The following is a 14,165-nucleotide window of genomic DNA, read 5'->3' as shown; positions in this document are numbered from 1 at the left end:
TCAGATTATATAAAGAAGTTTGCTGTACATTTCCATCTTTTTATCCACCACTGTGACAGACCTGGCGGGCCCACCGCTGTCTGTATTTACCCGTGACAGGTTGAGTGGCTACGGCTCAATTTGCAAAATGTCTGCCGTAATTTCCCCTCTAATTGGCACGTTTTATTTATTTGTTGTTATCGTTCCCCCTGTCATGCCAGTGTGCGGGAACTGCGACGGGCATAAGAAGTGGCAGCAGCGCCAGAGTTGAAAGGAAAGCGATGGGTAGAGACGGTGGTTCGTCGTGATGTTTTCCTCGTCTGTCCAGGACAGGATAGAGCAGACAGTAATTACAGCTGTAGCGACATTCTTCTCACGGCATGGCGTCGTTATCCTTCTCTCTCTGGGGAGGAACATGTGGCATGAGTATCTCTCTCTCTCTCTCGTCCGTCTCTTCCAACTCAAGCCAGCGTGGCCATGATCATCACCAGCATTTACTCATCTGTTTCTTCTTCCCTCTTTCTCTCCTTCTCGTTTGCTCTCCCTCTCTTGTTCAATTTCCCTTTTGCCTTCGTCTCTGCCCCTCTGTCTTCCTCTCCTCTTTTCAACTCTATTTTTCAACTCTATTTTCTCCCCTGTTCCCCCTCTCTCTCTTCCCCTCTCTCTCTTTCTCTCTCTCTCTCTCTCTCTTTCTCTCTCTCTCTCTCTCTCTCTCTCTCTCTCTCTCTCTCTCTCTCTCTCTCTCTCTCTCTCTCTCTCCCTCCCTCCCCCCCTGTCTTTTTAACAGACAAGCTAACGAGGAGTACCAGGTGCTGGCTAACTCCTGGCGCTACTCTTCAGCTTTCTCTAACAAACTCTTCTTCACCGTGGTGGACTATGATGAGGGGGCGGACGTCTTTCAGCAGGTAACCGTCTGGATCTACCCCAGCACCCCTCCCTCCAACCGCCCCCCTCTCCGTTCCCCCGCTCGCTCCCTCCATCCCCAAAGCCCTCATTTCCATGTTCATAGTTGCCTGTCAGCCTCGGCGCGGAGACACAGCATGCTAATTAGCACGCAGGTCACGTTTTAAAGGAGAGATGAATCATTGAAATAAGGTAAATGAATAAGGTAAATGAATCAGAGGTGGCTGACAGGCTCTCTGCATGGTTTTATTTACCCGCGGGGGCTCGTCGTCCGGCGGCCGTTTTAAGATCAGGCCACTTGGGGAGAGAGTTTGGGGTTTATATATATATACGTTAGTGTCGGATGACATTTAGTGAAGTACTCGCAAACACAAACGCTCATGTACCTTGCAATGGCTGTTTAGTCTTGATTTATTTAGATGAGCTCTCTTATCCATCCCACATACTGTACTCCTGACTCAGTCCATACACACCCTGCATACAGTACTCTGAAGGTATAATCCATATTATAAACTGAGTTTGTCCAGCCCCTCAATTCTGATTGGCCGAAAGTGGTGGTATATCAGACCGTATGTCACGGGTATTACTGTACTAATTACATTTGTAACCAGTTTATAATAGCGATAAGGCACCTCTGGGGTTTGTGGTATATGGCCAATATATCACGGTTAAGGGCTGTGTCCAGGCGCGTTGTGTCGCGCTGAGGAACCGTGGTATATGGGCCATATACCACGGCTAAGGGCTGTGTCCAGGCGCGTTGTGTCGCGCTGAGGAACCGTGGTATATTGTCCGTAGCAGCCACTGTCACTGCAGGCTGGCAGCTAGATAAACACCCGTGTGGGAGATTGATACGAGTCGGTTCTGCGCAACCAACCTCTTTCCCTGGGGTTGTCATTATTTTCCCAGGGTGCATCCATAGGTGGGCCGTGGGCGAAGCCCGTGTGGGCGTATGTGTGTGCATGTCACCGGGCTCCGGAGTTTCTTACAGTACATCACCGCCTGCTGTGTCACTCAGTGCAGACCTCGATACAGTGGGAAAACGACCGCCCCAACACATAAATAACATATTCCACATCGCCATAGCAACTCAGCACCAGAGAAACCCATAATAGAACTTTGGTTTCTTATCACTAACAGTCGTTTGCATGACAATAAACAGATGTGAAGCTTCCAACCGCCCATTACCATAGCCAATGAGCAATTAATCTGGGTTAAATACTCACCCCTGAGGTACGCCTCACACTCTCCACTCGAGCAATTATGCGATTACGGGCCTCTAAGATTAAAAGGACATGTAATTAAATGCAGATCACTTTGTCTAGCTTTTCTTTTGTTATAATGGAGAGAGTGCTAATGTAGCACTCCTAATGGGCGAATCACCTCTACGCTCCAGGGAGGATGCGGTGGGCTCGTTTCATGCAATTAAGAGAAATAACCTCTGTAACGATCCTCACTTTGTTCTCTGTGAGTTTGGACTGGGGAGGAGGTGGGAATAGACTGACTTTTTAGTTGATTTGAATTGCAGGAAGAGGGGTTTGAAAAGCAAACCGAGTGGAAAGAGAGAGAGACTGAGAAGCACACAGTGGAGAGGTATAGACACAAGTAGTCAGAGATATATCTAAGAGGGAAAGAGCAGTTCATTTTAGAGACAGAATCGGGCAAGACAGATACAGATTGAGGGAAAGATGGAGAGAGAAACAATTGAGAGAATACTTTTGAGAGAGAGGGAATATCGTTGAGCGGGAGAGAGAGAGATGACTGTTGAAAGAGAGGGAGGATACCTAACATAATAAGTACGCAGTGTGCATGCCTATCCATTCATTAGGCCTAATGGCCAGCCTGTGCAGAGGGAGAGTGTAGTAATTAGGTGTATGTTAGTGCCACCAGTGAGTTCTCTGCACCGTGCTCCTCCCTCCCTGGGTAGGTGGCCTCATGGCCAGTCACATCATGTGGTGGGCCCCCTGCTTGATCATAACACCACTGGGGAAAGGGAACTGTGTATAGGGGATGTTTTTGTAGGGGCAGTGGTATATATGCACGTGTCATGTAATTGGGGTTCTCACCACTTCTCTTGATTCTCTCTCTGCCTTTTCCACCTATGTCCCTCTCCCTCTCTCTCCCCCTACCTACTGTATCTATCCCTCCCTCCCTCCCTCTCTCTCTTCCTCCCTACTGTACCTATCCCTCCCTCCCTCTCTCTCTCCTCCTCCCTACTGTATCTATCCCTCCCTCCCTCTCTCTCCTCCTCCCTACTGTATCTATCCCTCCCTCTCTCTCTCCTCCTCCCTACTGTATCTATCCCTCCCTCTCTCTCTCCTCCTCCCTACTGTATCTATCCCTCCCTCCCTTCCTCTCTCTCTTCCTCCCTACTGTACCTATCCCTCCCTCTCTCTCTCCTCCTCCCTACTGTATCTATCCCTCCCTCCCTCCTCCTACCCACTGTATCTGTCCCCCCTCCCTCTCTCTCTCTCCTCCCTACTGTACCTATCCCTCCCTCCCTCTCTCTCTTCTCATCCCTTCTGTATCTATCCCTCCCTCCCTCTCTCTCCTCCTACCTACTGTATCTACCCCCCCCTCTCTCTCTTCCTCCCTATTGTATCTATCCCTCCCTCCTCCTACCTACTATATCTGTCCCCCGTCCCTCTCTCTCTTCCTACCTACTATATCTGTCCCCCGTCCCTCTCTCTCTTCCTACCTACTATATCTGTCCCCCGTCCCTCTCTCTCTCCTCCTACCTACTATATCTGTCCCCCCTCCCTCTCTCTCTCCTCCTACCTACTATATCTGTCCCGCCTCCCTCTCTCTCTCCTCCTACCTACTATATCTGCCCCCCCTCCCTCTCTCTCTCCTCCTACCTACTATATCTGTCCCCCCTCCCTCTCTCTCTCATCCTACCTACTATATCTGTCCCCCAACCCTCTCTCTCTCCTCCTACCTACTATATCTATCACCAATCCTTTCCTCTCTTTTTCTCTCTCCCTCCATCTCCCTCTCTCTTTCTCTCTTTCTCTCCCTCTGTCTCTCTCTCTTTTTCTCTCTTTCTCTCTCTCCCTCACTCTCTTTCTCTCTCTCTCTTTCTCTCCCTCTCTCTCTCTCTCTCTCCCTCTCTCTCTCCCTCTCTCTCTCTCTCCCTCCCTCCAGCTGAATATGAACTCAGCCCCTACCTTCATGCACTTCCCAGCTAAGGGGAAGCCTAAGAGGGCAGACACCTTTGACCTCCAGCGGATCGGCTTTGCCTCGGAGCAGCTGGCCAAGTGGATCGCAGACCGCACCGACGTACAGGTGAGAATTCCCCCTTTAACATAATACACCTGTGATGATTGTACAGGTGATATAAGACCCGGGTTCAAATAGTTTTCTGTCAGCTGCGCCTGATCGGGCTTGCCTGGAGCAATGGAGCTAATGGAATTGTCCCAAAAGTGCAAATGCCACCAATTTAGCAGGCTCAATCAACATATTTGAAAGACAAACAAATACTCTTTAAACCCAGGCCTGCCTATCACATTTGTATTTATTTATTTTAAATGACCCCCCTTTTCTCCCAAATTTCATGGTATCCAACTGTTAGTAGTTACTATCTTGTCTCATCGCTACAACTCCCATACCGGCTCAGGAGAGACGAAGGTCGAGAGTCATGCGTCCTCCGAAACACAACCCAACCAACTGCTTCTTAACACAGCGCGCATCCAACCCGGAAGCCAGCTGCACCAATGTGTTGGAGGAAACACTGTGCACCTGGCGACCTGGTTAGCGTGCACTGCGCCCGGCCCGCCACAGGAGTTGCTAGTGCGCGATGAGACAAGGATTTCCCTACCGGCCAAACCCTCCCTAACCCGGACGATGCTGGGCCAATTGTGTGTCGCCCCATGAACCTCCCGGTCGCGGCCGGCTGTGACAGAGCCTGGGCGCGAACCCAGGGTCTCTGGTGGCACAGCTAGCACTGCGATGCAGTGCCCTAGACCACTCCGCCATCCGGGAGGCCCCGCCTATCACATTTTAAAGCTTTTACAAAGTGCACACACAACTATTTACCTGTCACAAAACAGACAAGCATCACAAAAACATATCAGATATAATATTTGCAGCCAGAGGTTATCCTTTTTATAGCCGCGCCAGAGACGACATCATCCGTTTCAGATCCGTCTTAGAGATGCAAGAAGGACAAGATCACTTTGAGCACAACCTTTTATTTAGCCCCGAAAACACAATGACCAGCTAATGGCTGTGGTATCCAATGCTTTCTGTATGGCCCACTGCTCTCTGAGAATTCAACCTTTTATACAGCCCTGAAAACACAATGACCAGCTAATGGCTGTGGTATCCAATGCTTTCTGTATGGCCCACTGCTCTCTGAGAATTCAACCTTTTATTTAGCCCTGAAAACACAATGACCAGCTAATGGATGTGGTATCCAATGCTTTCTGTATGGCCCACTGCTCTCTGAGAATTCAACCTTTTATTTAGCCCTGAAAACACAATGACCAGCTAATGGCTGTGGTATCCAATGCTTTCTGTATGGCCCACTGCTCTCTGAGAATTCAACCTTTTATTTAGCCCTGAAAACACAATGACCAGCTAATGGATGTGCTATCCAATGCTTTCTGTATGGCCCACTGCTCTCTGAGAATTCAACCTTTTATACAGCCCTGAAAACACAATGACCAGCTAATGGCTGTGCTATCCAATGCTTTCTGTATGGCCCACTGCTCTCTGAGAATTCAACCTTTTATACAGCCCTGAAAACACAATGACCAGCTAATGGCTGTGGTATCCAATGCTTTCTGTATGGCCCACTGCTCTCTGAGAATTCAACCTTTTATTTAGCCCTGAAAACACAATGACTGTGCTATCCAATGCTTTCTGTATGGCCCACTGCTCTCTGAGAATTCAACCTTTTATACAGCCCTGAAAACACAATGACCAGCTAATGGCTGTGCTATCCAATGCTTTCTGTATGGCCCACTGCTCTCTGAGAATTCAACCTTTTATACAGCCCTGAAAACACAATGACCAGCTAATGGCTGTGGTATCCGATGCTTTCTGTATGGCCCACTGCTCTCTCAGAATTCAACCTTTTATACAGCCCAGAAAACACAATGACCAGCTAATGGCTGTGGTATCCGATGCTTTCTGTATGGCCCACTGCTCTCTGAGAATTCAACCTTTTATTTAGCCCTGAAAACACAATGACCAGCTAATGGATGTGGTATCCAATGCTTTCTGTATGGCCCACTGCTCTCTGAGAATTCAACCTTTTATTTAGCCCTGAAAACACAATGACCAGCCAATGGATGTGGTATCCAATGCTTTCTGTATGGCCCACTGCTCTCTGAGAATTCAACCTTTTATACAGCCCTGAAAACACAATGACCAGCCAATGGCTGTGCTATCCAATGCTTTCTGTATGGCCCACTGTTCTCTGAGAATTCCAATGAGGTTAGAAACTGTTATCCTTTATTAGATCTACGGCATCCATTAAGGCTTTTTAAAAGCCACCGTCCTCCATTACGGGGCGACGTCTCCCCCAGTCGCCCGTTAATCCTTTGGGTTCCACGTCGTCCTGCGGATTTGAAAAACGGCGGTTGACAGTGGACAGAATGCGACTGGTACACTTTATAATGTTTCATTGTCACATACACTGGATAGGTGCAGTGACGTGTTGTTTTACAGGGTGGTGCAAAGCCCCTGGAGCATATTAGGGTTAAGTGCCTTGCTCAAGGGCGCGTCGACAGATTTTTCACCTTGTCGGCTCGTGTATTCGAACCAGCAACCTTTCGGTTACTGGCCCAATGCTCTAACGCGCGCACACAATCTCCCTCTCGGTTCCACAAGCAGACTGAATTATGGGATATGTGGTTCCCTTCATTTGAGCTAATCCAATAGCATTAGAAGGCAAGGCCGGCGATCGACCAACAAGACGACTCAGATCTGGGTTGTGTTCAAACTGAAGATAAAAAAACAGACTGAAACAGTGAGGGGACTACCTGAACTTGTCCAAAATGAAATGCTCATTATCGTTTTCTGTTTCCCAAATGTTTTTCAACAGTGTGTCCTAATGAATACAACCCTGGCCTACTAAAGCTCCACATGTAGATCTCTTTGTTTGAATGGGAATGTAACGTATCTTTTCATTACTGAGGGTATGCTATTCCCCAGTAATATCATATTATTATACTTGCTATGCCTCTATTGTAGCCTTCAACCTAATGCCACACTGTGCCCAAATCACATCTCACTGACAGGAACCCTTGTGTTATTCAACTAGGTGTAATTACATTGTGCTGAGCTATATCATTCTAAAATAGTTTTCTTTGATCAGACGAAAACTAACCGTCTCCCTCCCTCTCCCTCACCTCCTTTCACTGGGTCTCCCTCCCTCTACCTCACCTCCTTTCACTGGGTCTCCCTCCCTCCCTCTACCTCACCTCCTTTCACTGGGTCTCCCTCCCTCTACCTCACCTCCTTTCACTGGGTCTCCCTCCCTCCCTCTACCTCACCTCCTTTCACTGGGTCTCTCTCCCTCCCTCTACCTCACCTCCTTTCACTGGGTCTCCCTCCCTCCCTCTACCTCACCTCCTTTCACTGGGTCTCTCTCCCTCTACCTCACCTCCTTTCACTGGGTCTCCCTCCCTCCCTCTACCTCACCTCCTTTCACTGGGTCTCTCTCCCTCTACCTCACCTCCTTTCACTGGGTCTCTCTCCCTCTACCTCACCTCCTTTCACTGGGTCTCCCTCCCTCCCTCTACCTCATCTCCTTTCACTGGGTCTCCCTCCCTCCCTCTACCTCACCTCCTTTCACTGGGTCTCCCTCACTCCCTCTACCTCACCTCCTTTCACTGGGTCTCCCTCCCTCTACCTCACTTCCTTTCACTGGGTCTCCCTCCCTCTACCTCACCTCCTCTACTGGGTCTCCCTCCCTCCCTCTACCTCACCTCCTTTCACTGGGTCTCCCTCACTCCCTCTAACTCACTTCCTTTCACTGGGTCTCCCTCCCTCCCTCTACCTCACCTTCTTTCACTGGACCTCTCTCCCTCTACCTCACCTCCTTTCACTGGGTCTCTGTCCCTCCCTCCCTCTACCTCATCTCCTTTCACTGGGTCTCTCTACCTCACCTCCTTTCACTGGGTCTCTCTCCCTCTTCCTCACCACCTTTCACTCGGTCTCTCTCCCTCTACCTCACCTCCTTTCACTGGGTCTCCCTCCCTCTACCTCACCTCCTTTCACTGGGTCTCCCCCCCTCTACCTCACCCCCCCTCCCCCGCTCTCCCCCTCCTCCTCCTCTCTCCCCCTCCTCTTCTCTCCTCCTCCTCCCCCCTCCTCCTCCTCTCCTTCCCTCCCCCTCCTCTCCTCCTCTCCCTCCCCCTCCTCCTCCTCTCCCTCCTTACCCCTCTCTCCTCCTCCTCCTCTCCTCTCCCCCTCCTCTCCTTCCCTCCCCCTCCTCCTCTCCCTCCCTCCCCTCTCTCCTCCTCTCCTCCTCCTCCTCCTCCTCCTCCTCTCCTCCCTCTCCTCCTCTCCCCTTCCTCCTCTCTCCCCCTCCTCTCTCCTCCTCCTCCCCCTCCTCCTCTTCTCCTTCCCTCCCCCTCCTCTCCTCCTCTCCCTCCCCCTCCTCCTCCTCTCCCTCCCTACCCCTCTCTCCCCCTCCTCCTCCTCTCCTCTCCCCCTCCTCTCCTCTCCTCGCCCTCCTCCTCTCCCTCCCTCCCCCTCTCTCCTCCTCTCCTCCTCCTCCTCCTCTCCTCCCTCCCCTCCTCTCCCCCTCCTCCTCCTCTCCCCCTCCCCCTCCTCCTCCTCTCCTCCCCCTCCTCTCCTCCTCCAGATCCGTGTGTTCCGCCCCCCTAACTACTCTGGCACCATAGCCTTGGCCCTGCTGGTGTCCCTGGTAGGAGGGCTGCTCTACCTCCGCAGGAACAACCTGGAGTTCATCTACAACAAGACTGGCTGGGCCATGGCCGCGCTGGTGAGAGAGGAGTACACCCACACCCCAGGGAGCACACCCACATCCCAGGGAGCACACCCACACACCATGGAGCACACCCACACCCCACCTCAGCTCAATCACACCCCACCTCAGCTCAATCACACACACAATGGACTGGAGAGAGCACAACACCCCTGAAGTAGGTAAGCAGAATGTTCCTATGAACGGTTCTCACAGCGTGATATTGTCTTTCCTAAGTGTTCCACATAATGGTTTCTTAGAACACTTACGTTAACAAGCTATTGATGAAGCTGCCCACACCCCACACGTTCTGCCCACCTAGGGGGAGGTGCAATACCATAGTTACACATATATATATATATATATTAGTTAGAAAGGCCTTTGTACTCAACTCAACTTCGGCAGAAAAGCACTTTGTGTACAGTCTATAAAGCAGTCTTTAAGGCAGTCTATAAGTCTATAAAGCAGTCTATAAGGCAGTCTATAAGGCAGGCTATAAGGCAGTCTATAAGGCAGTCTATAAGGCAGTATATAAGGCAGTCTATAAGGTCCATACAGGTCTAAGGATCTTCATCAGATCACCCTGTTGCAGGAAGTGTAAAACTTCCAGTGTATTTGAGGTTTAAAAAGGCTTCTGAAGTTTGTAATTTCCACTTTCAAACCTCAGACCTGATTTCCCTGGTGAAAAATGTTTCAACCCCCTACAAAAATGTCCATTAATTATAGTCCACTAAATAATTCAAACAGGCTCAAGTTAAGATCCTACATCTGTATGTGAAACAATATAATGTCAATTCTGCATTTCTTCAGTATCTTTGTGAACTACAACCAATGAGCGCGATCCAGCATGCTGGTCTGTCTTCATCAGCAGCAATGCTCTGACTGATAGTGAGGGCAGTACGAGGCAGAGTGGACGAGTGTCCTATGTGTAGACAGAGAGGGCTGTTATCCCATGTGTTAAGAGACAGGGAGAAGGCTGAGGAAGCCACAGAGAGTATTGATCGTAAAGGGAGCAGCGGGCAAGTCACGGAGGTCAGGTTCAATGTGGGTTTTACCTCTCCTCTGCTCTGTTGGAGTGGCGAGATGGATCGATGTGGGTGTGCAGCCTCTCTCTGTCTCTAACTCTGTCTCTCTCTCTCTCTCTCTCTCTCTCTCTGTCTGTCTCTAACTCTGTCTCTCTCTCTTTGTCTCTCTGTCTGTCTCTAACTCTGTCTCTAACTCTGTCTCTCTCTCTCTCTCTCTCTCTCTCTCTCTCTCTCTGTCTGTCTCTGTCTCTGTCTCTCTGTCTCTCTCTCTCTCTCTCTCTCTCTGTCTGTCTCTAACTCTGTCTCTCTCTCTCTGTCTCTCTGTCTGTCTCTAACTCTGTCTCTAATTCTGTCTCTCTCTTTCTCTCTCTCTCTCTCTCTCTCTCTCTCTGTCTCTGTCTCTCTCTCTGTCTCTCTGTCTGTCTCTAACTCTGTCTCTAACTCTGTCTCTCTCTCTCTCTCTCTCTCTCTGTCTGTCTCTGTCTCTGTCTCTGTCTCTCTCTGTCTCTAACTCTGTCTCTCTCTCTCTCTCTCTCTCTCTCTCTCTGTCTGTCTCTAACTCTGTCTCTGTCTCTGTCTCTCTCTCTCTCTCTCTCTGTCTCTCTCTCTGTCTCTAACTCTGTCTCTAACTCTGTCTCTCTCTCTCTGTGTGTGACTATGAAAAAATAGCAGCAGGAGTGTTGATGAGTGTAGAGTCATTTCTACCTGTTGGTTCTGTAACTTAAACTTTTTTCTCTCTCTCTCTCTCTGTCTGTCTCTGTCTGTCTCCTCTGTCTTGTCCGTCCGTCTCTCTCCCTCACTCTCTCTCCCTCTCTCCCCATCCCTCTCTCTCTCTCCCTCTTTCCCTTTCTCTTCCTCTCTCTCTCCCTCCCTCCCTCAGTGTGTGGTGTTTGCCATGACATCAGGCCAGATGTGGAACCACATCCGCGGCCCACCTTACGCACACAAGAACCCCCAGAACGGCCAAGTGGTGAGTCTGACCACCTCTACATCCACTCCTGATTGATGTTTTTCTGGGGCTGTAAACACTGAGTGGAAAAATCATTAGGAACACCTGCTGTTTCCATGACATGGACTGACCAGGTGAATCCAGGTGAAAGCTATGATCCTTTGATGATGACACTTGTTAAATCCACTTCAATCAGTGTAGATGAAGGGGAGGAGGCAGGTTAAAGAAGGATTTCTGAGCCTTGAGGCAATTGAGACATGGATTGTGTATGTGTGTCATTCAGAGGGTGAACGGGCAAGACAACAGATTTAAGTGCCTTTGAACGGGGTATGGTAGTAGGTGCCAGGCACAGCGGTTTGTGTCACAAACTGCAATGCCACTGGGTTTTAAAACCTCAACAGTTTCCTGTGTGTACCAAGAATGGTCCACCACCCAAAGGACATCCAGACAACTTGACACAACTGTGGGAAGCATTGGAGTCAACATGGGCCAGTATCCCTGTGGAACGCTTTCAACACCTTGTAGAGTCCATGTTCTGAGGGTGAAAGGGGGTTCAACTCAATATTAGGAAGGCGTTCTTAATGTTTTGTACACTCAATGTTGGCTATTGGTTTTTCACTCTTTCCCTCTCCTCTCATCCCTCCTCTCATCCCTCCTCTCATCCCTCCTCTCATCCTTCCTCTCATCCCTCCTCTCATCCCTCCTCTCATATCCCTCCACTCATCCCTCCTCTCATCCCTCCTCTCATATCCCTCACTCATCCCTCCTCTCATCCCTCCTTTCATATCCCTCCACTCATCCCTCCTCTCATCCCTCCTCTCATCCCTCCTCTCATCCCTCCTCTCATCCCTCCTCTCATCCGTCCTCTCATCCCTCCTCTCATCCCTCCTCTCATCCCTCCTCTCATCCTTCCTCTCATCCCTCCTCTCATGCCTCCTCTCATATCCCTCCACTCATCCCTCCTCTCATATCCCTCCACTCATCCCTCCTCTCATCCCTCCTCTCATATCCCTCACTCATCCCTCCTCTAATCCCTCCTTTCATATCCCTCCACTCATCCCTCCTCTCATCCCTCCTCTCACCCCTCCTCTCATCCCTCCTCTCATCCCTCCTCTCATCCCTCCTCTAATCCCTCCTTTCATATCCCTCCTCTCATCCCTCCTCTCACCCCTCCTCTCATCCCTCCTCTCATCCCTCCTCTCATCCCTCCTCTCATCCCTCCTCTAATCCCTCCTTTCATATCCCTCCACTCATCCCTCCTCTCATCCCTCCTCTCACCCCTCCTCTCATCCCTCCTCTCATCCCTCCTCTCATCCCTCCTCTCATCCCCCTCTTCTGTGTACGTCGCCACGTCTAGAAATGAAGCGATGGGAAACGCTGACTTGTTTTCCCCAGTGAAAGACGGGACAGAGACGTCTCTCATTGAGCTCCATGTGTGAATTCAAGATGGAACTTTCTGAGTGTCAGACCTGACCTCTCAACGACACCGTAACCCGGTACAGTCACTGAATTAGCCACGGTCTTTTCAATTAGCACCTCAATAACCTAGAGGATAATAGGCTTTCACACTGTGGTGAATTCCTTAACGCTGTTCCACTGGAGCAAAAAGTGTTGAGATTTGGTCAGAATGAGTCACACACACACACACACACACACACACACACACACACACACACACACACACACACACACGTGTCATAGGTGGAGAAATGTAAATAAAGCCCTATACCATAAGCACTGTCAGACAGGTGGTAACCACAAGGTTGTTATGTCTGATCTGAGTACTGTTCTTATTGCTCTTACTCTTGATCTCCAGTCTGTAGTGCTCTCGTCTATACTGGTCTCAGATCAGTGTTAAAGCCATCTATGGCGCTCTAAGCCCCACCCTGGAGAAGGGTTTCTGGGGATGGGGGGGGGGTCGTAAAAGACCCCACCTGGAGCTGTGTGTGTGTGTGTGTGTGTGTGTGTGTGTGTGTGTGTGTGTGTGTGTGTGTGTGTGTGTGTGTGTGTGTGTGGATTTGTGTGTGTGTGTGTGGATTTGTGTGTGTGTGTGTGCATGGATTTGTGTGTGCGTGTGTGTGTGCGCGCAGACCTGAGCATGGGTGTAATTATATGTGTGTGTGTGTGTGCATGGATTTGTGTGTGTGTGTGAGCGGCCAGCTGGGAGTCACAGTGGCTTTATGTCAGTCCAGAGACATGTCAGGGTTGCTGTGTCCCAGACACTCAGACGGTTGTATGTCGACGTTTCCCGTCTGGACGATTACGAGGAGACTCGGCTAGGAAATACAGTTTATGAGGGGGAGAAGGCCATGACACACACACACACTCCCACACGGACAGACACACGCACACTCCCATACGTACAGACACACACACACACACACAGACAGACACACACACTCCCACACGGACAGACACACGCACACTCCCATACGTACAGACACACACACACACACAGACAGACACACACACTCCCACACGGACAGACACACACACACACACACTCCCACACGGACAGACACTCACTCACTCCCACACGGACAGACACACACACACACAGACAGGGACAGACACACACACACACACACACACTCCCACACGGACAGACACACACACACTCCCACACGGACAGACACACACACACTCCCACACGGACAGACACACACTCCACACGGGCAGACACACACTCCCACACGGACAGACACACACACTCCCACACGGACAGACACACACACTCTCACACGGAGAGACACACACACTCCCACACGGACAGACACACACACACTCCCACACGGACAGACACACACACACACAGACAGGGACAAGTAAAAACATGTTGTTTGACTCTTTAGATCCAGTTTGATATGTTAGTTCTAAACCATCTATAAGATATATATACAGTGGGGCAAAAAAAGTATTTAGTCAGCCACCAATTGTGCAAGTTCTCCCACTTAAAAAGATGAGAGAGGCCTGTAATTTTCATCATAGGTGCACTTCAACCAGAAAATCACATTGTAGAATTTTTCTGAATTTATTTGCAAATTATAGTGGAAAATAAGTATTTGGTCACCTATAAACAAGCAAGATTTCTGGCTCTCACAGACCTGTAACTTCTTCCTCTGTCCTCCACTCGTTACCTGTATTAATGGCACCTGTTTGAACTTGTTATCAGTATAAAAGACACCTGTCCACAACCTCAAACAGTCACACTCCAAACTCCACTATGGCCAAGACCAAAGAGCTGTCAAAGGACACCAGAAACAAAATTGTAGACCTGCACCAGGCTGGGAAGACTGAATCTGCAATAGGTAAGCAGCTTGGTTTGAAGAAATCAACTGTGGGAGCAATTATTAGGAAATGGAAGACATACACA

General features: G+C 49.7%; 1 protein-coding gene across 1 annotated transcript in view; it reads left to right on the top strand.

The window, feature by feature from the left end:
* LOC110534787 (tumor suppressor candidate 3) overlaps positions 1–14,165 on the top strand; it is a 107,458-nt gene that overhangs the window by 38,817 nt on the left and 54,476 nt on the right. Inside the window, exons 3-6 of the mRNA XM_036953987.1 lie at positions 767–884; positions 4,024–4,164; positions 8,696–8,836; positions 10,724–10,813. Coding sequence (XP_036809882.1) covers positions 767–884; positions 4,024–4,164; positions 8,696–8,836; positions 10,724–10,813 — 490 coding nt within the window. The remainder of the gene's footprint in view (positions 1–766; positions 885–4,023; positions 4,165–8,695; positions 8,837–10,723; positions 10,814–14,165) is intronic.

Source organism: Oncorhynchus mykiss, chromosome 19 (genome assembly GCF_013265735.2).
Source record: "Oncorhynchus mykiss isolate Arlee chromosome 19, USDA_OmykA_1.1, whole genome shotgun sequence".
Classification (NCBI taxonomy): Eukaryota; Metazoa; Chordata; class Actinopteri; order Salmoniformes; family Salmonidae; genus Oncorhynchus; species Oncorhynchus mykiss.
This window is presented reverse-complemented; position numbering and strand designations above follow the sequence as displayed.